Source organism: Trematomus bernacchii, unplaced genomic scaffold (genome assembly GCF_902827165.1).
Source record: "Trematomus bernacchii unplaced genomic scaffold, fTreBer1.1, whole genome shotgun sequence".
In the NCBI taxonomy this organism is placed as follows: Eukaryota; Metazoa; Chordata; class Actinopteri; order Perciformes; family Nototheniidae; genus Trematomus; species Trematomus bernacchii.
Genome location: NW_022987720.1, coordinates 14,036,356 through 14,060,445, shown reverse-complemented (window position 1 = coordinate 14,060,445; position 24,090 = coordinate 14,036,356). Strand labels below are relative to the sequence as shown.

Genomic DNA, 24,090 nt, shown 5'->3' with positions numbered 1-24,090 from the left:
ATTTCAAAATGCTGATTTAGAAATGCAGAAAGAGCTGTAATCTATCCACATCTAGCCAAAAGAAGAGGCTTTTTTTTCTGACGTACTGCACTTGATGTCTTTCTTTTCCTCGTACTGCGTCTCTGGGTCAGCCTTATGGCGCAGTTCCACTACAGCGCGGAGCTCGCTTTAAGCGTGCCGTGTCGTGCCGTTCCCGTTTTTGGTTGCGCTTCCACTAGGCCTAGTTCCGGCCCGGCCCGGCCCGGGGCCACTTTTTCACGTCTTTTCTGGCCCGAGAAAATTGTGGTTCTATCGAGGCCAACAAACAGGGCTGAGTCGGGCTGAGTATGCTAAACTAGAGAGAGGAGCGCTGGCAAGGGGGCTACAACTACAACAAGATGGACATATTTGACCGTGATTTAATTGTAATACACGTTTCAAAATGATGCCGAAGTAACAACATACTGATACCGGTTAGTAAAAACCATGAATTAATGCTTTGTCAAGTCTGCAGACAGACGGCAGGCGAAAAACCTTTTAAAATGCGTGTTTTTCTAGATGGAGATTGGCTAAGCTAACGCAGTATATGCTCCGACCGTCCACACTCACAACAACGGCCTATACAGACATAAATAAAGCAGCGACTGTATTCACCATGACACAGGCAGTCTGTGGTGTGTACTTGTTTAACTTTTGTCGAGTTTCTGAACATATATAAGGAGCTGTGAGTGCTAACAGCTAACGGCTGTGTTGTGTTTCTGGAGTTCTCATTGAAGATGACGTCACGGCTCCGCCTACACTGCGTTACTATAGTAACTACCCCAGTTCCTAAACTGTAATGGAAGCGCAGCATGAAGTGAGTCGGCCCTGTTAAGGCCAAGCCGTACCGAGCCGTACCGAGTGTGGCCGAGGCCGACCGTGTAGTGGAAATGTGCCATTAGTCACTGACACACAGCCTCAGGCAGTGCGTGCGTCCCTGTGATTGACTGAGCCGGCCCCGATCTGAATGAGGCGACGGGCCCCGATCTCTCTCCCTTGAGGGCCAGCAGGAGACGGGCTGGGAGCATCCAGAGACTTCCCCTCGGCCATTACATAATCACTCACACAGCCCAGCGCCTTGTAGGCCAAACTACAAGTGCTACAACTAATCACTCCATTTATTCCAACTTAGCCCCATCTGAGCTTCTTTCTGCCCTCCCTCATTCTTTCATATCTCCTCTGTTTCAATCCGCTTCCCTCAAGTTATTGAGTCTCTCCATTCAGTAAATGTCCGTCACCCCCCTCTGCACACATACTTTAACTCTGAGGAGTGTAGTAGTGTTGCCAGATCTTTTCAACATCATGTACTTGAATCCTCTCTAGAGTGTGGCAACTACTTGATACAGTTGCATTTAATGAAGGATGGTTTTCCTACTGCCAAGAGCCAAAAAAGACACAATGTGCAAGAACTCTGTCTCTCTTTCTAGGTTGATTTAATATAATGAGTAACTTTATTTGCGTTCGAGGCCTCAGATGTTATAAGAAAATTGTCGCTGTCTGGGCCTGATAGTGTGAAATGTGTCCGGTTCGCACTCGGGAGCCATGGAAAATGTGGACTTTGAGCTTATAGGTTGGTATGTTGGCATATGCTCAAGCTTGTATGAACACATACATGACTGCACGCCTGTGATTACGATGTCGATGTGGGTGATGAGGGAGGGATATTTGGATATTTGTGTACTTGTGAATGAGATGTGTGAGTGTTTCTGCTGTTCTGGTTGTGTTTGGCTGCCTGTTGACACAGAGGCTCCTCTGGCACTCCTTTGAAGGGGGTTGCGGGAAGGTTGAGAGGGAGGTTAGGTTGAGGGTTAGAGCTGTAAATTCCCCCTTTCTCCGCGACAGGAGGAGTCCTCTTTGTCTGGCCGGACAACTGGCACGAGGGGAGGAAACAGCTGACTGGGCAGCACAGCCGGGTTTCCTCACTTTACTGCACAGGCATTGTGAAACTTGATCAAAATGTTTCGATTAGCCTGAAATGAATGAATATTAGACACATCATTTCTAATTGCTCTCTTCTCTCAATAAGAGATGATATTTCAGAGTCTGAGGAACTTTGATTACATGGCCACAAAATTCCACAAAATGTCAGTGATGCAGTGTTTCCACCAAACTCGTTGTGTGGCTAGGTGGAAACAACATTCATGTCTGGTTTGTGATCTTTTCCCTGCGATATGACTTCTGACTTCTGTAATCCATCAAAGTCTGCATTCATTATCCTGAGTGCTAACAAGGTTTAAGTTTAGCTTAATTGAAATAGTCTGCACTTCATAGCAAATGAAATGAGACTTGCAAAAGGTAACAGAACTCAAGCAGGCTTTAAGGTTCAAACGGAAACCAATAACCGTCTGGGTAACTAGTCAGACACATAGTTAAGCTAATTAAAAGCTGTAATGCAGATAAACATGATTTGAAGTAAACTGGTTAAAGCAGGCAAACTTAAAGGCTTCTCATCTGTAAAAGAAAGTGATGTTTTTCCTTTTGAATATGGGCAGAAAGGAACTTCAAATATACTGTCTAAAGATGACAATATTGCATTCTAACTATCGTCTCTCTTTACTTTGTTTTGTGTGTCATTTCTGTTCTTCTGCTGACCCACTGACCCCCTTGTCCCACACTACATTTCATTTTAATCCCCCTCCTCTCTTGCAGCTGCCTCGCTCATTCTTCTGCGGGCCGCCGGCAGTAACTCAGACAGAAAACAACTCTGAGCCTGTGGACATGACTGGCTGCTGCATGGCTGCAAGCACAGCTTTAAGTTGGAGAGTAGGGAGACCGTTCGTCTGGGTAAGATCCTGGAGAGAATTACTCATTGAGGCCAAGAACGCAGACACACACACACACACACACACACACACACACACACACACACACACACACACACACACACACACACACACACACACACACACACACACACACACACACACACACACACACACACACACACACACACACACACACACACACACACACACACACACACACACACACACACACACACACACACTCAAACCAAGGAGCTCTTGGTGGACATGCCTAACAACTGTCTAAACCCTAACTTTAGCCCTGTTTACACTGACACAAAAACATTAGTATCAACACCTTCTCAATGTTTACATTTTGCTACGTAAGTGAGACTATCGTCAAAACTGGCTCAAGGCAGTTTATGTCCTATCTACATGTACAAGCTGATACACTATCTTATTCCCAAACAAGAACTACTGAGGCTCCACTTCATGAGGTTTTCTTAACATGGCGAGAGCTGATTAGAGCAGCCATGTGGCAGTGTTAGAGATAAAGGAACAAAGGAAGGGAAATACCCCCTGTCTAAGAAGGAGCAGTGGATGTTCAGGTGTCACAAAATGACCACTGATTCAACTCTCCAAAGTCTCCGGTCTGTCTCCATCGATATTATTCATTTAAGTGAAACAACAAGTGAATCACATCCAGGGTATTCCACTGTTTCTATAAATGATAGCTGTTACTATAAATGCTTGACACACATTCATCTAAGGAAATTCCTGTAGGAGCCCCCCCCCCCCCCCACACACACACACTCACGTTTCTCTTCTTCTGAGAGACAGAGAGGGAAAATAAACAGTAGTTCCAGTAGCAGCGCTTCACGTTTCCTTCCTGCTGACCGCCACTTCATAGAATCTGAATGTGTTTGCCGCCTCTTTACTTTTCACAGATCCACTTCCTGCCTCTAGTCTAGCATCATTTCCTGGGGCATGGTAGGGAAGACAATGGAAATGTGCTCTAAGTATAAAATATGTCTTCGAGTCACAATCGGAAATGTGATCTAAGAGTCAGATTCGGGAATTTGATCTAAAATCAGCATCACATTAGTTTTTCAGCTGGTCACTGTTGAGTCAGGAACATATAAATAACTCATGGAATATTAGAATGACATATTATTGGATTAGGTGGCATGTTCCCCGAATATGCCAGCCTGAAAATAGACATACAATGGACAATTGAACGATTTTTTTGTTGGGAAAACCCTGCAACTTCATTTGATCGTACATCGTAAATCTTGTCAATGCAGGTTGTTTTTGAGGCTTTTTTATGCAGTTAAATCGATCATTTTGCTTCATGTTAGCAGTAACTTGAGGCGTTTCGGCTGTAATGGGCATTTTCCTATCATGTCCAACGGCAGATTTGCTCCATCAAATGAGTCTCCTGCTTGAATTGCACTGCATTGTTATTCGCACAGATCTACTGTATATGAAGTATTTATCAGTCAGATGTCATGCTGCCTTCTTGGCCAAGTCTCTCTCAAAAAGGAGGTTTGCATCTAAGTTAGACTTTCACTTGTTTGTACAAAAACCCAAACTGCAGTCTTAGGCTGATTCATTTTCTAGCTAGGTCATTAATTATTCATGCATCTTCTCCCTAAAAAAAAAAGATTACGGATCTAAATAAAAGATGGCCAACGTCAGATGTCCTGGGCGTTAGTGGTACAACAAAAGCTTTAGGCCACACCTCTCACAGTTTATATAGTAAACTAAATAATCCTGCATGTTCGTGAAGGATCATATCCTAATCCGGGCATTTTGCCAGCCTTAAAACTCAGAGATAAGTTGTCTAGACATGGCCTTAGAGCAGGGTGTTGTGTGTCCTTTTGGAAGGAAATGCTTTGACAGATTGACAGGAAAGGTCCCTGTTCTCATCCAACAAACCAGCAGTGCAAAAATACTAATGTCACACGTTTGAAAGGCTGTTGTACGTCTCTTGATTGTAATTCTAGTGTTAGATGTCACGCTTGAGTCTAAATCATAGACAGAGATAAGAACAGAGTGAAGAAAAAAAAACTGGCATTGCTCACCTCTATAAAGCCTTTACATATCACAGAAACCTTTTTTAACACAACACTGATCAAAACTATAATTTCATTATATTTTAATGAGTAAAAATGTTGCTACAGTATTGGATGAGGGTGAGAGGTCACCAAGAGGGGAGGATTTTGTATTTCCAATGTGGAATTAACATAAATGTGCAGTGTCATCAGCCAAACAAACAACTTATTCTATGTTATTCTGTTAAAAGAACACCATCTGTTACTTTGCAGAGATTTCCCTAAATAGATTATCCTCAATCTACAACTATAGAAATTGAGCTAAAGTAGCATTTGGAGGCCACAAGGGGGCTCTGTTCTGTACTGCAGGACAAGGCGGGGTCAGGGTGGAGGAGTTGTCCTCAGAGCTCTGCAGCAAGTTTTTCATTTTCTCTCCATCAGTGGGATTTAGCAGGATTTACGGCGATGATAGTGATGCAATGTGAGCACAAAATATGACAAAAATGTGGCTGACTGAGACATATTTAAAAGAACAGTTTGTTCTGGATGAGACACAAATTTAAAAGTGCCTTGACATGTTTTGTGATGCACACACAGGGTCGATTTAGTGATTGAATGATGGGGGAAACAGGGAGATGGTACACAGAGGAGTGTTGATATACCCAACATTGGATGGAATATCTTCAAATTCAACTCAGATGTAGCTTAAATAGGCATCTCGTGTTTTTGTCTTGGAATATAGGCCAAGAGGTCAGTGTCTCTGTAAGCATGCAGTTCATTACTGACATGCAGCTGTGGTGCCTACTAACAGTAGGGCATCTCCGTGGCCTGTTTGATTATCAAAGTAACGAAACAGCAGGCATCAGCTGCACAGCTGCTCATTCCAGACTGATATCCTCCCACAAAACCTGTACACTAAAGTCAAGACTGAAAGAAGTGGAAAAGAATGAGGTCGGAAAACTGATACCAAGACATAGAGACAGACAGCAGGGGGCATAAGTTGAAAAGAAAAACATGTCAAACTCAAATGCCAAACAGGCCCATTAGCTTAAATTGGACAAACTAAGTAGCAAACTGCCTCCTAATTGGATGCTACAGATAAATCCCATCCTTCTGTTTTTTTTTTTTTTAGCCCTGCTCATCCTGTGTCATCAGCCCGCAGATCCCCGACATGACATTAGCTGGACTGACACAAAGTGCTGCTGACAGGAAGGGCTTTAGCCACACAGGCTAACCTTTGACCCCTGTTGGAGAGAAACCCCCACCGCCCCCGCCATCTGCATTCATTCATTACTCGCCCCTCAAGTGCATTGAGGTTGAGGTCCGAAGTAGTCGTCCTGGGCTGAACAGGAGCTCTTTACGTCCTGGAGATGGGTGTCCTAGTTTTCTTTCACAGGACAATTTGCTCGTTGTCCGCCTGCAGGCATCTACCATTTAGTAATCGCCGGGCTGACAATCCAATTGAGCCTGAATTAAGAACATGAACCCTGTACTTACATCCTTCAGACACAAACACATCCTCATCTTAAACTTGACATGTTCTACTTGGGGGAAAGAAATCATAAAAAGTTCACAGCTACTTCTAAATATGTTTTTATATATAATTTGAAATGCAAAAACAGCACAAAATTGTATGTACATTTGCAAATATTTGGAATTCAGGACATTTCTCTCTCTTTTCCATATAAGGAAGAGAAAATGAAAGAGCAGTGTACGACTCCTTCTTTGTATATATACATTACATACAGACTGCATGCTTCATGCTACAGAGACCTTGTAATGGCTGCCAGGGTCAATCAACAACTCCCACCGCTCCATATGACAGCTGCATGTTTCGCTCACCACATGCAAATCCATCTTAAAAACTCTACTTTCCCCCTATAGCATTGTTCATTTTCATTGTATTTCCCCTCTTCCCTGCAGTGCAAAAACTGACAAGCAGGTCAGAGAAGCTGCAACACCCTCTGCATGGGTGAGAAGATTGATATTTATGCTTTTATATGGGTGTTTAATTTCAATTTAGATGCAAATATGCATACGAAATTCATTCTTTCAGAGTTTCTCAGTCTCTACCGCTCAGGACAAAAGAACAAGAAATTCCTAAGAGTCCTAAGATTGGATAGGCGTAGGCGGGGGGGCTTTGGGGTGCCATGGGTGGGGCGTCAGATTAGACCACCTGTTCCACCATGAGGCTTTTCCTTTATCCTTCCCTCTCTCACACTTGTTGTCTTTCACATTCCCTCTCACTATCTCGTTTGTAACTTAATAAGACCCTTTCTTGTCTCTCACACACACTTTCACTCTCATCAAATATCTCCCTCCACGGCTGCTTTGCACTGAGCTGCATTCCACTTCAGTCACATCTGTGGGAAACAGACAAAGCTATTTGCAAGATAACTCTGGCTGAGAGCCACGAGCACTCACACACACACTCTTGTATACACACACACTAAGTACAGTTAGACATATGCCGCCTTGCCGCCTAAACTGAGCCTCCAGGGAGTAGTGTACAGACAGCAGCATAAACACAGCAACCTGTCCACATCACTGAGGCTTGTCCAGCAGTATGAGGGATCCCCTCCAACACACTATACAGCAGGAGTTATAGGGTTAATTGAGGGTAATAAAGTAGTAGATTGCAGATAACATTATCCCTGCTCTTTTCTACCTTTGTGTTTAACGATCTGGCACTAACTTTTCTCCCGGACTCACAGGCTGTTTCAGCAAAGAGCAATGCTTGTTTCTGTCTGATGGATGTGGTCACGATGCTTCAGGGCTCAGAAGGCAGCAGCACCGCCAGGTCTGCCTTAATGACTATTGATTGGAAAGCACTAATGACCCAAAATGAGGTTCAATAAGTATGGCATTTGAATCACCCGCAGGCATTCCTTTTTGCAAAAAGAACTGTGTTGGTTGTGAGTGTGTATCATAAACAGACAGCACCACAAAGGATGAGTAAGGAAGAGACTTCAAGAGGAAAAGGTGTCCAACACTTGCCCTTGATTCCCTCTCACATACACTCAATGTATCCTGCCTTCTCCTGTTCCTCCCCGAGGCCCTGCCCTCATTATCACTGTGCTTCTGAACATGTGTGTGTCTGTCCTTGCATAGAACAGAATAATGAGGACAGAGAGAAACCCAGATACTGCGCGGTGATGTTCTCTAAAACCTTGCATTCTTTCCATGACTATAGTAAACACGATGACTCTGTTTACATTCACACAGCCGTGTTAGTGCATGTTTACGCTGCTAAATGACAGTAGATCCTTTAAACCTCTTCTCAGACTGTATACCCAGAATCATCTTGAAACACCAGGCTGAGAGAGGCCTAAAGCAGGAAACACAAGCAGCGATAAAGCACAAAACGACAATGATACACAGTCACGTGAAGAACAGGAAGTGCTATAATCATGTTTGTCTGTTACGTCACAATACGGCCCATATATTAAAATGACACCGGCCCAGCCTTAACACTGCACCAAGGCCATGCTGTGTCAGCATTTTGCAGCACTGCTTATAAATAGTTTTCTGTTTCCTGTGAGCTATTGTGCTGTAAGTTACACCATTATTGCAGAAATGTTAACTGATACTGAAAGTGTGTGTGCGTGTGCGTGTGCGTGTGCGTGTGTCACACTGAGGCCATGACCTATGTACTCGGACTCTGTGTGCTCTTTATTATTGCCTGAGGCTTCCCATTTAGGAAAATATGGTTAAAAGTTAGGAAGAAAAAAACAAAAACACGTATACACAGACACACAGTTTGATATAAGAAGGTCAATACCACTGATTGAAAACAAAAGCAATCAACAATCAAATGCTTTCGACCAAACACACCCAAATACACTGACACACAGTCTGACCAGCAGCAGGGATGACATCATCTCTGCTATTACTGGGGGCGCTAACGTCACCCCGACCTGAGTGGACACAGACAGGTTCCCCTTATGGACAACATGCATTATTCAGCCAAATGAAGGGTTGGGCTGGGTTGTCTCGCCCATACACCCCTCCTAATCTCCCCCCCCTCTCCTCGTCCTTAATCACAAACCTGATGCTCACAACACGCGAAGCAACAGAGGAGAAGGAGGGAGGTAAGGGGGGGGGATGAGGTAATCAATGAGCAGGACACACACTGGCAGTGCGTTGAGGGTGAGATACAAGGAAGGTGTATGCGTTCTCTCTTCCTTTAAAGCCATTCATCACACGCTCAACTACAAGCAGCTGGTCGCCTCAAGCATGGATATAACACCTGATAAAACCACAGGAGCCAAGAGCTTCCCCGGCTGTATTCAAAAACAATCCTGAAAAACTGTCTGAAGAACTGAAGGAGGTATATTCCTCGCTCTCACAGTAAGCTTGTGGATGACAGTCCCTGTAGAGACTGGTGACACGAGAACACAGTGTTACAAACCTTATCTGAGTCTTTATGAATGAATGAATGCAGAAACACACAGCTCTGGATGTGAACCCTGTTGCATGGCATCCCGGTCTCCCGCCTGTGTCCTGACTCCTGGCAAGGGAGCCAATTTCCGCATGACATGTTAAGACGGATCATGACCGGGGATGCCTGTTAACCCACAAAACTGAGCCACACCCCTCTTTTTATGCCGCTTTCTCTTTCCTCTCCCAAAGTGTTGATCTTATGCCCGGTGTCAGGGACAAGCCGGGGATGTTTTCAGCTGTGTCATCTCTCCAGAGGCCTGCCACTCGCCGGTGGCAACACCTCAACCGGCCCCCTCCCCCAGAGTAAAAGCTAGCTCGCAGTGGGGTGAAGGCAGCAAACATATCGCAGGATAAGCAGCATGCTGCGCTGTTTGTTTTTGCCTTGAGGGAATGGAAAGCGGGATGATGGATGTTATGCTCTGTGTGTTTTGTGTCAGCAAGCAAGGTGTGAATGTGAAGCACACTAAAGGTGGGTGTCCCCTTCACTTCCCCTTCAGTCCCTCCCTTACTCTCCTCCTCTCCATCCTCACCTGGTCCATGATTTCAGCAAGCCTCCTCCCTTCTCCTGTTCCCAGTCATGGCACGAGATCGCCGGCTGCCTGCCCCCGTTTCTTCTTCTTCTCCTCCTTCTTCTTGTCCTTGTTCAGTATTCCCAACAGCAATGCAACCCTGCTCTGCTCACACAGGCGAGGCAGCCGGGCAGCCTGCACCTCTCCTCAGAGGCATGGTCCTGTCCCTCCTTGTGTCTGAGTGTGACAGTCCGATACATCCAAGGGGAAACACTCCTCTCTAGTCCTTTTTCTGTCTTCTCTTCTTATCCTGCTGCTCAGGGTGGAGAATGGAGGGCAAACAGGGCGTGCATTGGATCTTCACTTCTCTCCTTGATAAGCACACAGAGGGAAGAGACTCCCGCTCTACGTTTTCCCTCACAAGCTCTTTCACTCGTTCCCTGTTTGAGCTGGCCTCTTGCCTCGCCTCCCCTCCCTCCCTTTCTATCTCCACTTCCCTCCTCTCTTTCCATCTCCCCTCCCCCTCCTGCTGCAGCCAAAAGAGAGCCAGAGTCAGCGAATGAGAGAGAGGCAGTGAGGGAGGGAGGAGGGCGGAGGGCTGAGATTGGCTGCCGCGGGGATCATGTGACTCCCAGTACAGGACTGAGGGACCCTCTACCAGCTGTCCAGCTCATGCTTCCCTGAAAACCTCTGTTGCCATTGACAACAGCTGCCGTGCAACACACCAACCACAGATCCTAAGACACAAAGCCATTGGCTGCCAGGATTTATGGCCCCCACCCCCTATTGTGGGGGGAGCATGTCGGGACGTGTAGTCCAATCTGCGTGGATGTGGTGTTTAAGAGCATACATCCCTGTGTCCCTGGGAGGAATGTTTTCCCCTGTGCTCGCCTCTCTGCTGAAATGTTTATGCATTAGTGTCACATTGGCTGAGCTCCAGTGTGAAAGAGATGGACAGCAGCTAGTTTATTTAGGATTGAAACTGTGGGATGAACTTTGTATAAAACGCAAATTATAAGAGGAAAGACCTCAAGGCCCGGGCATTCTTGGTCAGCCAGGAAAAAGACATCCTCTGTCGTTTTCCTCCAGGGCCACATGGAGGGAAACTCCCTGACCACAACAACAGGAACTCCACTGCTGAAGGCCATTGCTAAGCACATATAACCCCCCCCCCCCCCCCCCCCCCCCCAGTCCTACATCCCTCCCTCTATTTCTCTTTTCTTTCATTGCCTCCCTCTTTATTTGCTCTGTTTCTATCCTCTATGCCCCCCGCCACTCCCTCACCCTACATCTATTGTATCACACTCAATTCCTTGCTGCTCTATCCCCCATCAACTCCATCTCACTGGCATTCCAGCAAAGATTGCAAGAGGTTACAGGTGCCACAAAGGTGAGATGGTATGGCAGAATTTCAGCATGCGTCAAGAACACTTGCATTGTGCAGCATCAATTCAAAGGGAAATAAACACAATAGTTGTCTTAGGTTGTTAAATATCAATTGTTTGTAAGGTTCAGTGCAGTCCCGAAGTTGTTATCCAAAGATTATTTAATTATTTGTTTACAATTATTATTATTGTTATAGATTTAGGTATGTTTCAGTGACTGAATATACCTAACTCTATTTATTTCCAGGAAGATCCACTGATTTCTTTGTTTGGGATAGAAATTGGAAGCAGATCAGAAATGCAAGGCAACGGTTGCAGCAGGACCAGAGTGTCCTGAGGGTGGAATTTTTCTTTTAAAGTAATCATAAACAATTCAAAATATGCCGTATTACCGCATCTACCTAAAAATACTGCTCATGGGGGAAACCCAAGTCCCTGCAGCTTAAAAACAAAAGAGCACCTGTTCTGGCTTTTTTTTCTATTCAATGGACGCATAACATAGCACTGATCTAATACAGTGGCTAGGAACAGTGTGACAGGCCAGTGGGTGAATGGGGGGTCAGGAATGCAATGCAGCAAGGTCATGCAACATGTGGACAACCAAACAAAACCCTGGCCTACTTTCTTTAGTCCAGCTCAAATGCAGCTTCAGTTTTCTTGAACACCCTCAAATGTATAATTCTGCAGCGTTATTTGATATGATCGACCTAAAGAGTGTGTGTGTGTGTGTGTGTGTGTGTGTGTGTGTGTGTGTGTGTGTGTGTGTGTGTGTGTGTGTGTGTGTGTGTGTGTGTGTGTGTGCTCTGATAGAACAGCGGGTGTATTGTAAAACTGAGAGTAGTAGATTATACTATCAGCACCAGAGGAATTCCGATTATTTCCCACAGTGGGTCTGACTGCACACATGTGAGAGAAACTTAAGCTAAGTGGTTTTTGGAGGAAGGTGGCACATACACATAATGAGAATAGTTCAACATTTTTGGTAACATGATTTAGGGAGTTTGGTTAGATATAAGAAGGTCAATACCACTTTATGTATGTACGGTAGATATGAGGCTAAAGCTAGCAGCTGGTTAGCTTAGTTTAGCATAAAGACTGGAAACTAAGGGGGAGCAGCTAGCTTGGCTCTGCCCTGAGGTGACCAAATCCGCCTCACAGCAGCTCAAACAAGTACTATTTAACAAATGATTCCATGTTATATCTTGTTTGTTTAAAACGTAAGTGTAAACTGAAGCAAAGTTTATAATTGTGTGGGGTGTTCTTTGCAGGATTATATCCGTGAGACAGAGCTGTTTGCAGTCTTTAACTAAGCTAACCAGCTGCTACTGCAAAGTGGTATCAATCTTCTCCTCTAACTTGGCAAGAAAGTAAAATGTGTAACAATATAATTACGGAAAATTTGGTTTTCAGAATACGTATTGTTAAGGCATTTTTTTTAAAGGTTAGAAGTACAGTATGTTTGTATAAAATTCGCAAAAAATGTAAATAATGAAGCTGTACTGTCAATTTGGCGAGTCTTCAGAGAGCAAGAGGGGCAACCTGTCTCTAAGAAATGGTGATAAAATGATCTCCTTATCGAGCCAGAATAAAACTGACTTTAGGTTGAATAGTCTTTATGGGTATAAAAGAAAAAAGGGGAATGTAAGATGTATTGTAGTATACAAAATATATCTATTTAAAATACTATACAAAAAGAGTCATAAGAAATAGTTATTAAGCTAAATACATACAAAAACATTCATTCCAAGTGCTCCTATACTGTTAATAAACATAATAAACTCGTTTTTTTAACTAACTGTGATTGCGGAATTGAAATCGCACTGCTCTTATCCTGTCTTACTTCACCTGTTCTTACATCTGGAAAGAGACACGTTTATTTACTGTATGGACACAATGCCATCAGCTGATTCTCCACTGCCTACAATGGATAAACAGCACCATCTGCAGGACAGCATGTAGCTTTGAACCTGCTACAAGGGCTGCTCACACAACCACACCAGTGCGTTAATTTGACAGGAAATATTAAACAGATTACTTACATATTTAATATAATGCATTGTGTGTACTCCTTTACAAACATGCATCAGCCCTCGTTTGAAGAGATTATGTCCCAGGTAGTTATTTTTCTCATTTTCTTATAGAGGCAACCATCTGCTTTGTGCGAAAAATAGTCCTTAATTCATAGGTCTTTAATTTGGATATCACCAAATATACAGCACTACACAGGACATGATAACTACCATAAAAGACTTAAACATAAAGCTGCTGGAGCAGATTTTAGCCTTTAGAAATCAATTAATTTGTGGCTGTAAAGTGCAATAGAAATGATTTTGAACACAATAGTCTCGCTATCTATAAACACACAAGAGTAATTTCAAACGCAATATTTTCGCAGTCTCTATGATGTCATTTGATGAAAGCCATACTGGCCTCTTTCCCCACGTATTTGGTGTTGAAATCTGTAATGTCACTTCCAACATGGCAAAATGCCGGAAAAGTAAAACAAAAATATATATTTGCATTTATTAGTGGATCACACTGACTTTATGGCTCATTAAAGCATGAAAGGTGAGCAGTTCTTTGTGCAGCAAAATGTGTCCTTTGACAGAAATGATTGATTCATTTTGTTAGCAAAATAAAAAATATCTAATGAATTAAGCAGGAAGCAACAGGGTTTACTGAAATCATCTTTATTTGACATATCATGTTAAATACTTTCATCAAGTAAATCATTAGTGCTTCAGTAACTTAACATAATTTATATGTGAAACATAATGTATAAGAGGTGATAAAACTGATAAGCATACACAGTAGATGTATTTCTGAAATGACTCCATTGCTCCTCACGGATGTAATTTGCAGCCAAATGTACAGTATATACAAAAACAGTTACAAAACAGTTTGAGTAGTATAACTGGCACATTCCCTTTTAACCTGACGGGACATTTTGATTGTAGTGAGGAGCAGAACATATTGTAAACACATTTAAAGTAACACACTGATATCAAGGCTGAGCCAATAGGCAACTCAACAAGGCATAAGCTCTCCAACTGTTTGATGAAACAAGAGTTGGCAAAACAAAACAAAAATAAAGATAATATGATAATACTGAATGAAACATATTATAATTAGAGCCAACAGTTAGCTCACAGTGTTGTTAAAAAGGCAAATTCTACACCTGTATTACACTCAATCCAACAAACTGTCCTGCATCCATGTCTACGGATTCATTGGACGTGCAGAGGTAATATTTCTCCACCTTTAAAGAGAAACATGCACAACAGTAAGTATAAAAAATACACTGGTTGGACTGATTGCATCAAGGTAAATGGGAGCTCTTGTAGTGACATTTATTTGGAGGATCCTGACATAAAAAGGAGGTTAAAGGAGGAACAGGGTGGTGATGGTAGAGTGCAAATAGGAGACAGAGAAGGGAAAAAAAGAGCTTCCACTTCAGTCCATTATTTCTGCCCTCAGCTGGATTGCTCTTCCCTCCTACATGAGAGCTCCAATAGGGAGGCCATCATGGCTGGACCCTGGCTCTTCTCCCTGAAACAGATGACAGCTGATATCAGACATTTTTTATTTAGTTTATTATTGTTGATGAATAACATTGTTAGCCTTTTTTATTAAAATTGTGTGATAATTTCCAATATATTAAAGATACAGTAGGCTGCTATAGCTATCATATGCATGGATAACCATACATTCCCAAGGAATATCCTCCCTGTATTTTTTTCTGAAAGCACCACACCGTGTACGATTTTCGCTTGATATTATATGCATGATGTCACATTTGTTATATTCTATGAAACGCTGCCTTACCAGTGTCAATGATGAAGACCATGGATGCAGGAGAGGAAAAACACACATCCTGTGTTAGCCTGTGCACCGGCCGCCTGTGTGTCCGAGCAGGACGCTTCATCTTCTTCATCATCACAGCAGGTAGATAATGTAGGAAAGGAAGACGAGGCCCATGATGGCGAAAAACATCAACAACAAAATGTCCACCATGATTGAAATATTGTCAGAGATAGACGGTGGAGAAGACGCAATGACACGCAGCAAAACAGAAGCACTACCACCGCTGCAGGAGATCGGCTGTTTCCGGAACCGTTCGGGGATCTCGAGCCTCAGTCGACCCCTCCCCCCTCAGAGCAGGAAGCGAAGGTAGGGAGAAAGGGTTTTATTCACCCCGCGTTTGGGCTTTTAGGTAGATTTTTTCCACGAGATGTTATATACCCCAATTCAATTCACAATAAACATTAAACAATTCAACCGCAATGTTTGATATTGTCACCTGAAAGAGTCCTTTTTTAGGGCAATTCACAAACCAGAAAAAACAAGTATGACCTGACAGGCTAAACTCCGGTTTGATGTTTCCCATGAATGGAGGGGGATTTCTTGTTATACATGATATCTTTCTAATTTACTTTGTCGCCGTATATTATCTAATCAAAATGTAATATTTGTTCAATGTCCCGTTATTCTATTCATGTATGTATCCCCTTCTTTTGTTATTGAATCTTCGGGATCATTCTTTTGGCTCTTAAATTAATCTTGACCGAAGCCTATTTGAAAGTTTTTAGGGAGCGTTTTTTGGCACAATAAAAAAACTGACAATACAAATAAAAACTCCTGTTGCCAGTTTATTTGTAGACCCTTCTCTAAGCTATAGGCCTAAAACAAAGTAAAACAATAAATCCATAACTCCATGAACTGTTTTAAAAAGTTGCATCAATACCTCACTTAAAACATTTAAACCTTGATAAATGAATGATTCAATGAAGACTTTTGGCATTACAGTAGGCTGAATGAGTTTCAGATGGCTGTACCCAATACTGGAAACTCAGTGAAACGCATCACTCTTAGCTTTGCCAGGGCAAGTCTTACATAAAAATCAACTATTTTGCCCGGATTTATCTTTAAACAAAACTTATCCCTAATATTCTTTGTACTCTTCATCTTGGGACTGGAGGCTTACAAACAGCTTTGGTCCAAAGCAAGGCTTACTAGTGGGCAGCTGGCCAAAGAGCCATAGACTCCCAGGGGCCCAAAATGCTCCACGTTCACTGTATATTGTGTTTTTTTGTATTTATTATTTGATTAATTGTAAATTTGAGCACATTTGAATAATCACAATATCAAGTAAGGTGGCTCCTACTGCCTTATGACCTTATCTTTAGCTCTTGTCTTGTAGAGGGCCTCTTATTTTCTATATTGTGTTCATATTTCTTAATAAATGTGTCTTTAATCAGCATTATCACTAAAAGGTTAATAGACATAGAACAGGTTTTCAGAAGACTTTTGCATTTGTCCGACTATTCTTCTGTACAACAATAGACGTAGTATAAACGGTTTGAGAAAAAAATGACATTTTATTGAATCTGCAGAATCATAAGTACAATTTGAAGTGCTGTAACAGGGCAACAAGATGATATCAGGTCCTTAATTCTGACCATGTATCTAGAATGAGTTTTAAATACACGTGTATGTCAATGTGCATATGGTATCTTTATTTTTTTATTTAAAAAATAACAAAATTATACAAAAAACAAAACAATTTAAGATGGAATGCACAAAATGGTCTGAATGCTAAACCCGATTGTGGATTACATGATTTCACTCCGCAAAGTCTACAGTATATAACCAGTATCATAGAAGCGGGGAATGAATTATCAGAAGCGCAGGAGCCTACGATGAAGGCTGAAGTAAAGAGGGGTCTCAGCAGACAGATGGAAAGGGTACTAGACAGAAACTGAATGGAAACAGGGTTATGATATGAGGTTACAGTTCAGTAGATGAGTGATGCCAGAGCAGAAGAGCAGTATTTGGCGCAAGTGGTTACCCCTGACTAATATCCAGGTCAGACAAACAACTTGCCCTGCCTCACAGCCTGGGAGATACAGAGCATTGGATCAGCGCTCTGTCACACCCCCAGCCCCGCATTCTTACATCCCCAAATGCTCATATTTGACTTAACAAATCCATCCTTAACGACACTTACTCAACACTGGCCCGTCTCTGGCCACTTTTTCCACTTAATCCAGAAAACAAAGTGTCCAAATCCAAGCCCCTTGAGACAAAATAACGTTTTGATTGGATGTAATCCGCCGAGTAGCTTTGTTTTTAAATATATCTGAGCAAACATCATCATAAGCCAGGAACAGCAATAGTTTCACTTGAAGCCCAACCACCAACTCTTCAGTTTACTCAAGAGAAAAACACAACCATGAGCTCTAAAACAGCTTTTCAATCAAGCATCTGTTTTGCAAATAAACTTGTCCTGTTGTCAAGTGTAGGTCAATGCAAAATACAGGCATACATACAGTGTGTTCATTGTGTTTGGTGTGTTTGTCAGGTGTTCTTTTCTGATTTATTGTTCAGCACTGTCACAATTAATCACATTAGAAAGTTAGAATGTTATTAATGTTCAACACCAACTTGCACCAAACTGTATTTTTTCACATTACGTCCCCTCAGCCACATTCACAAAAAAATATGAACCACTCTAATCTGCAGGCAAGCTACTTCCCAGAGCACCATGACCTGTAAAAACATTTCCCTAACTTACCTTTATGATACATATACAATTGTACAATGCCATCTAGCTACATAGTGAGAGCCTTTTTTCTTTTAATAAAGCTGAACTTTTTTTCCGCCACCCCCAACCCACCTTAGAAACCGCCCTGATCGCTCATGTCTGTGACAGTCACAGTGCATCACAGGAGAAGAAAACAGCAAGAAAACGGGGAGAGATGTGTATGGTCAGGGGCCTGTGAGATTATTTACACCACTGAGTAATGGTCAATATCTGTTTTTAAATCATATAAAAAAGGTCCTCACAGAAACAAAGTATTTAGAGTGAAGGAATGATACAGCATTTCTGTGTAATAGCCAGCAACTTAAATGCTTGATTTTGTGTTTATGAACCAACATCCTTTAAATCTTTTTGACCAACACTGACCAAATGCTCGTAAATCTCGGCAGATTCAGTGATCAGATTTTGGGATTCACCTGGCAGGTGGACAGAACAAAACGTTGTGTCTGACATCATTGCTCAAACCCTGACAGGCGGGTGACAGGCCTGGCTTTAGGAAGTTTTAAAGACCAGGGCTGATTTTAAACGCCATTTGGTAACATGATTCTCTTTTTGAAACTCCAGAATATTAAAGAGCATAAACGAGAATCCACTTATCAGAGACAGGCATGAACATGCAAGCATTTGGATGATTCTTTATTCCGGCTGCTAGCACCGGTCTGACCTGAAACTGCAGGTTGAAAAATCCCAAAACTGATCTAATACTGCGACCACACAAGTCTGGCTTGGTTCATAAATCGAGTTGCAGGTTAATTAATTTGATACACTGACTTTTTTTTGAAAATAATTATTTTACAATAACAATAACAAGAAAGGCAAAAAGAAAGGCAAAAAGAAAGAACAGCATGAAAACAACATTTACCACAGCCAAGGATTCGACAATTTCTCTCACATTAAATGGAAAACAAAGGTTGGAATGTTCACTCACAAAAACAGTGGAATGATTGAAAAGGAAAAAAATCACAATATAGAGTTGTGCTTGGCCTTCTCTTTTATGAATGTGTTTTCTTGGTGATTTTGTAGCAAAAAAGGGGGAAGGACATGTTCCCATCTCCTTTTTCCTAACAGTATAACCTTGATCACCTTAACTTTGTGATTCACTCAGGACTGAAGGCATTCAGGCTGCAAAAAACAGGAATAAGGGTGCATCCACGCCGACTGAGGTGAAGTATTCAGTGTGGCTGCTAGAGATGGACTGATAATGTCCCCTAACTTGTCCCTGATCCCTCCTGTATCCGACGAGCCCGAGAAAGGCAACTACAGGAGGTGCTCTTCAGTTAGGCTACAATTCCAGTTGTACAACGATGCCCACAATGCAGTGCTGAACACGAGGGTGCCTACCCGAGCACACAACGGCGAGATGTGTGTCAATCGATAAATATATTAAAAACCTCTCTGTTAAGACTGATAACTGGCTGATTGGTGCACCAGCAACAGGGCTAGAGGTTAAAGGAATGTACACAAGTCAAACATATTCAAGCTTCTTTCTGATACACAGAGATTCTGCACTGTGTTTCCAGTCTGGCCAAGATCTAAAGATGCTAAATGAGAAAAAAAAAAAAAAAAAAACAAGCCTGTGATAATATGCCACACCCATCCACATTTATTAAACCTAATTTCTTTACAGAATAAACGTCTTCAGCTGTGGCGACTGTCTCTCGGGGGAAAAGGGGATATTTTACTGTTTCTTCCTCTTAAGTTTTGCATGATGTTGTGCTAGGATTAAGTGCTATAGCTAGGATGGAGCTGTGTGGCATGGCATGACCCCTGCCATACTGCAATGAACTGTGTGTTTTATCCTTAAGACTTTCATTTTTCCACTTGAGACAGCACTTGAGAGCGGAGCCAGGTTTGGGAAAAGACAAGAGAGGATGAGGAACATCCAAACAGAGACAGACTTCAGCACAGACAGACAGACAAAGAGGCAGGCAGACAGACAGAGAAGGACAGACAGACCAAAGGTAGAAGGTGTCTGTGGTGAAACAGTGAGAGTAGAGCAGGGACGCAGAAGGGGGGGTTGGGGGTTTCAGGGTCTCACAGGACAGATCAGGGAACAGGAGTAAAATCAAGAGGAAGCAGCGTTAAGATGAGATGGCACTGGGCTTTTCCTTTCCTTCTTTCCCTCCCTTTCTCTACCTCCTCCTTTTTCTCTCCCTCTTTTTCTCTCCCTTTCACTCAGACGGCCTCCACGTAGTTGGCGGGCAGCATGCCCTGCTGGCCGGTGCGCTCCACGCGGCCGTACATCCAGCCCTCGTCGATCTGCTGCACATCTATGATCACATCTCCGTCCACAAAGGAAACCTCGTCTTCATCAGCAGCAGCGTAATCGTACACTGCCCTGTATCGCTTCTGTGGAAAACAACAGGTACTTCAGTTAGTTCCCCACGACACAGGTATGGTCTGCTACGGCTAGAATCTTCTATGTAAGAGTGTTTTTTGTACCTTCAAAATATGGCTTACATACTTTTTAAGTGTTAATTGCCCAAAGAAATCCATTATGATTTGCTTAATAGTACAAAACAAGAAGGGATAGAAGGCTAAAACAATATTCGACAAGACAAGCTTAAGGATTAGATGATTATCCAAAACGTATCCCTGAATAAAGACAATTTAAAACACATCCAACTTTTTCTTGACAAACTAATTTGTTGATTTAATCGGAAGATCTGTAAACCTGCATTTTTCCAGAAAGAATCATGCAACAGTCTTGTGTTAACCAAATAAGTGCTCATTAGTTTAATAAGCATTGAAAAAGCAATAAAAAGTTGCCAACCGAGTAATTAGTTAATCGGTTCAGCTCTACTCATCAATGCAAATGATGAAGTGTTGGCGAGATTTCTTTCTGTTTAACATTTATTTACAACATTCTGTTCAGGTTTTGAATTCATCAAGGTGTCAGTTTGTAATTAGAGTTCACCGGAAGCAAAAGACGGGAGAACGATGGAGGACTTACCCCAGAGCTGGGCGGGGGGGCGGCGGCCGCCGGTTGCACGGGTTCAGGAGCCGGCTCATAGTGGAAGTTCTGAGAGGCTGCGGGCGGCTGGAAAGCTCCTGGTGAAGCACGAAGGAAAGTGGAGGGCAGATCAATAGCTGCACAGAAATCTGATGTACTGGGAACTACACCGTTTATTTTTCGTAGTAGAATAAGGATTTCTATTCATATGAAGCATAAGCATGTATTTAGTCCTGTCTGAGCACTGCATTGACTCTTCGACAGCCATTCAGTGACTCTGGGTATTCTTGTAACACATCCTACTAAACAATATCTCTCAAAATGAAGTGTATCATTCTAAATACAAACAGCAGGTACATTCAAATACTTGGCTGTAACCTTTCCACTGCCTTCCTTATACCTCAAGTAACACTCTAACAAAATATTCATAATTATGACTTAAAATATGCCAGTTTTCAGCAAACCATCTTTTTGGCTTGAGGGATAGCCTTAGATTAAACACTTATCGTCAGATTATGCTTCATTAGAATGACTTTCATGAGTTTTTAATAAAGCAATTTCTGCAGCAACGCAGATAGTGAACTCAGAGGAGGGAAGAGAACAAGTTACAACCAAGATCCTTAAGCGGTGTGACGAGGCAACACCCAGCCTGGGAGCTCACTCAGCCTGTGGCCGGGCTGGAGCCAAGCACAGACAAGGCAAGAGGCTTAAAGAAAAATGTAGATAGGCCTACTCGCTGTACTTTTCTCAGAACATGAAAGCACTCATTCGGCCCATTCCTCGAGGTTTGAAAACAGAGACCTCCTGATAGGCCTACATCAGAATCCATCTAGTATCTTGTATGAATTGTGTATAATGTAATGTTTATACAGAAAGTCCTGGTCATCTTTAAAATTCTGTTTTGTTTGGTTAGTGAAAGTTAAACATGCATGCTGATAAATGTTTTTTGGTATTTTTAAATATTAATAATGTGTGTGTTAGAAGGGATACCTGGGCTTGGGTTGCTCGGCTTCTGAAATGGAACCTCTCCTCCCATCTTCCTCTTCTCAAAATCCTCATGGTACTTAATCTGCAGGAGACAAACGGGTCACATATAAAGATGGAGAATACACAAATCTTCAAAGCTTCAAATCTACAGGTGAGGAGAATATCTTTCCAGGAAGCTTTTACAGTCTGCAGTTCATTGTTCATCCACCAGAGGTCTCCCACTTGCCCTCCAGCACCCATGTGTTTGTGGTGAAAGGTGGGGCGCCTTGCCCTACGTGTGCAAGCATAGCCTCGGAGTCGGAGAGCAGCTTGACACCGAGAGGAAATGACATCTCAGCGGCCGGAAGTATTGCGAGCTCAGAGTTTCATAGCAACCCTCGCTGACACATCAGGAAGAACAGGTGAAGTGAAAAAAGGGAAACGACTAGAAGCTTGAGGCTTGGGGTGAGAATGAGACTGCAAGAGGAAACGGTGAGAGGAGAAGAAGGAGGCGGGTCATATGACTAGGCATAGCAAGAAGCAACTATAATCATGTTCATTACTACCCTCTCAAGTGGAACTGTCCTTAGAGCTTCTTTTTTTTTTTTATCCTGAAGTTATTAACAGAAAAGCACCTGCACTACAGTTCCAGCTACAAAGTTCTTCATCAACCTACAACCTCTCCAACTGAGCTCCCAGAGTTACAACATGAAACACTGGTGAAACTGAAACAAAGTGACTGCTCTACTGCACTAAATAACCCGTCCCCCTTATTACCAGGCTGATAACAGACTGACTTACAGTGCCTCGGTCAAGATTTACAACCCTGATGCTGTCCACACATACAGCCGCGCTCAAAGAGCCCACTGTGCCGCCGGCGTTAGCGAGGAGTGTGAGGAGTGTGTTCTCAGAATGGATGACTGAGTGTTTGTGCAAGGACAGTAAAGCGAGGGACTGAGAGAACACAGTGACTGTCCTCAAGTGCAATATGCTAAGTGAGAGTGTGTGAGGGAGATTATTTTGGTTTGTTTTGAAGGCGCAGATCGAACAGATGGTGTGTGTGTGTTTGGTGTGTATATGTGTGTTTGGTGTGTTTACAGGAAGTGCCCAGGCTATTGATTGAACTAAACCCCCCATACTATTGTTCTTCTCAATCTTAGCTGTATGAACCAAATAAAAAGTAGTTGACCAGAAGTGAAAACCAGGCAAAAAAATAAACAAATGACATACAAGTTGGGACAAGTAAAAGTGAAAGGATTAACATTGCTGACATTCTGGTGACCGTCAAATATGCTTTTTTGGTTTTAGATAACAACTCAATCAGTCATCACATTTTAGTTATTTTCAGTATTACAGAATTAGTCACCAAGTCCGGTGTCCTTTTTGAGTCATCAGATCTGCATAAGATTTGATCTTATCATTATCTGGTGAAACACAGGTTGAATGATTATGAATGCAGTTTTGCTATTTCTAGAGAGTGCCTGTTTTAAAGTTAATGCACCGCCCAATTTGCAAACATATAGAAAGCTTTTTTTACATTGTAGAAGCACAATTGTCAGAATGAAAGATGGAGAGAGATGGACTGAGCTCTGCAGCAAAGAAAGATTATTGTAAAGTTTTTACTTTTAAACTACATTTTTCTATAATATGGCATGTTGATGTTGTCACAGTTGGTGTTTAGTGACGTCAGGGCCGTCTTGTTATTCTCTCATCTTAACCATGGGGACAAAAGGTTGTTGACCCTTTGAAATGATTACTGATAATCCATCATTCCATTTTTATGTCAAAAACTGAGTTTTCATATTAGCTGCTATGATAGCTACGAGAGTGTATGACAGCTTCCTGTTTTGGGTATTCTGGCTACGCATCACTCTCACTCCTTATTTGGTAACGTGTAGGTGGATTTAGGAACTTCCCCTCGATTCTATTGGCTCTGACGGTTAAAAAGAGATGTCAATCATCAAAATCGACCAAGGGGGGCCGGAGATATGGAAAATGCACCCAAATGACCCCAGAAGTGGGTTTTTCTTTCTAAACCTCTCTAAAAAGGTCAAATGTTACTTGTTTTGCATCAATCTTGATACAGGGTACTTATTATATGTTATAGTTTGGATTCCTAAAGCGTTTAGTCTACTATCCCATCATTCAAGGGTAGTTTTCACTATAAGTAATGTTTTTATTTTGGACGGACACTACTATGTTCAATCTGAATTTACTTTAAAATAAAAATAATCTATATTGATTCTGAATTTTCTACATCCAACTCACAGGTTTATCATTGCTTTGAGAAAAAAGATTATTAATGTACCCCTTTTAGAAGTGAAGTTATAGTAAATTGTTCTGGGCATGTTGATGTTGTCACAGTTGGTGTTCTGTGACGTCAGGGCCGTCTTGTGTATTCTCTCATCTTAACCATG

At 42.3% G+C, this 24,090-nt stretch overlaps 1 protein-coding gene and 1 long non-coding RNA gene across 2 annotated transcripts in view; both read right to left on the bottom strand.

The window, feature by feature from the left end:
- Positions 1-13,827: 13,827 nt before the first annotated feature.
- LOC117493291 lies at positions 13,828-15,270 on the bottom strand. Its single transcript, XR_004556954.1, has 2 exons — positions 14,979-15,270; positions 13,828-14,702 (listed from the first exon to the last, which is right to left on the bottom strand). It is a non-coding gene; the product is annotated as an uncharacterized LOC117493291 (long non-coding RNA).
- Positions 15,271-16,511: 1,241 nt separating this feature from the next.
- lasp1 (LIM and SH3 protein 1) overlaps positions 16,512-24,090 on the bottom strand; it is a 29,184-nt gene continuing 21,605 nt past the window's right edge. Inside the window, exons 5-7 of the mRNA XM_034143778.1 lie at positions 21,698-21,776; positions 20,708-20,805; positions 16,512-20,103 (exon numbers count right to left, since the gene is read on the bottom strand). Of these exons, the coding sequence (XP_033999669.1) occupies positions 19,930-20,103; positions 20,708-20,805; positions 21,698-21,776 (351 nt within the window). The 3' untranslated portion in view covers positions 16,512-19,929. The remainder of the gene's footprint in view (positions 20,104-20,707; positions 20,806-21,697; positions 21,777-24,090) is intronic.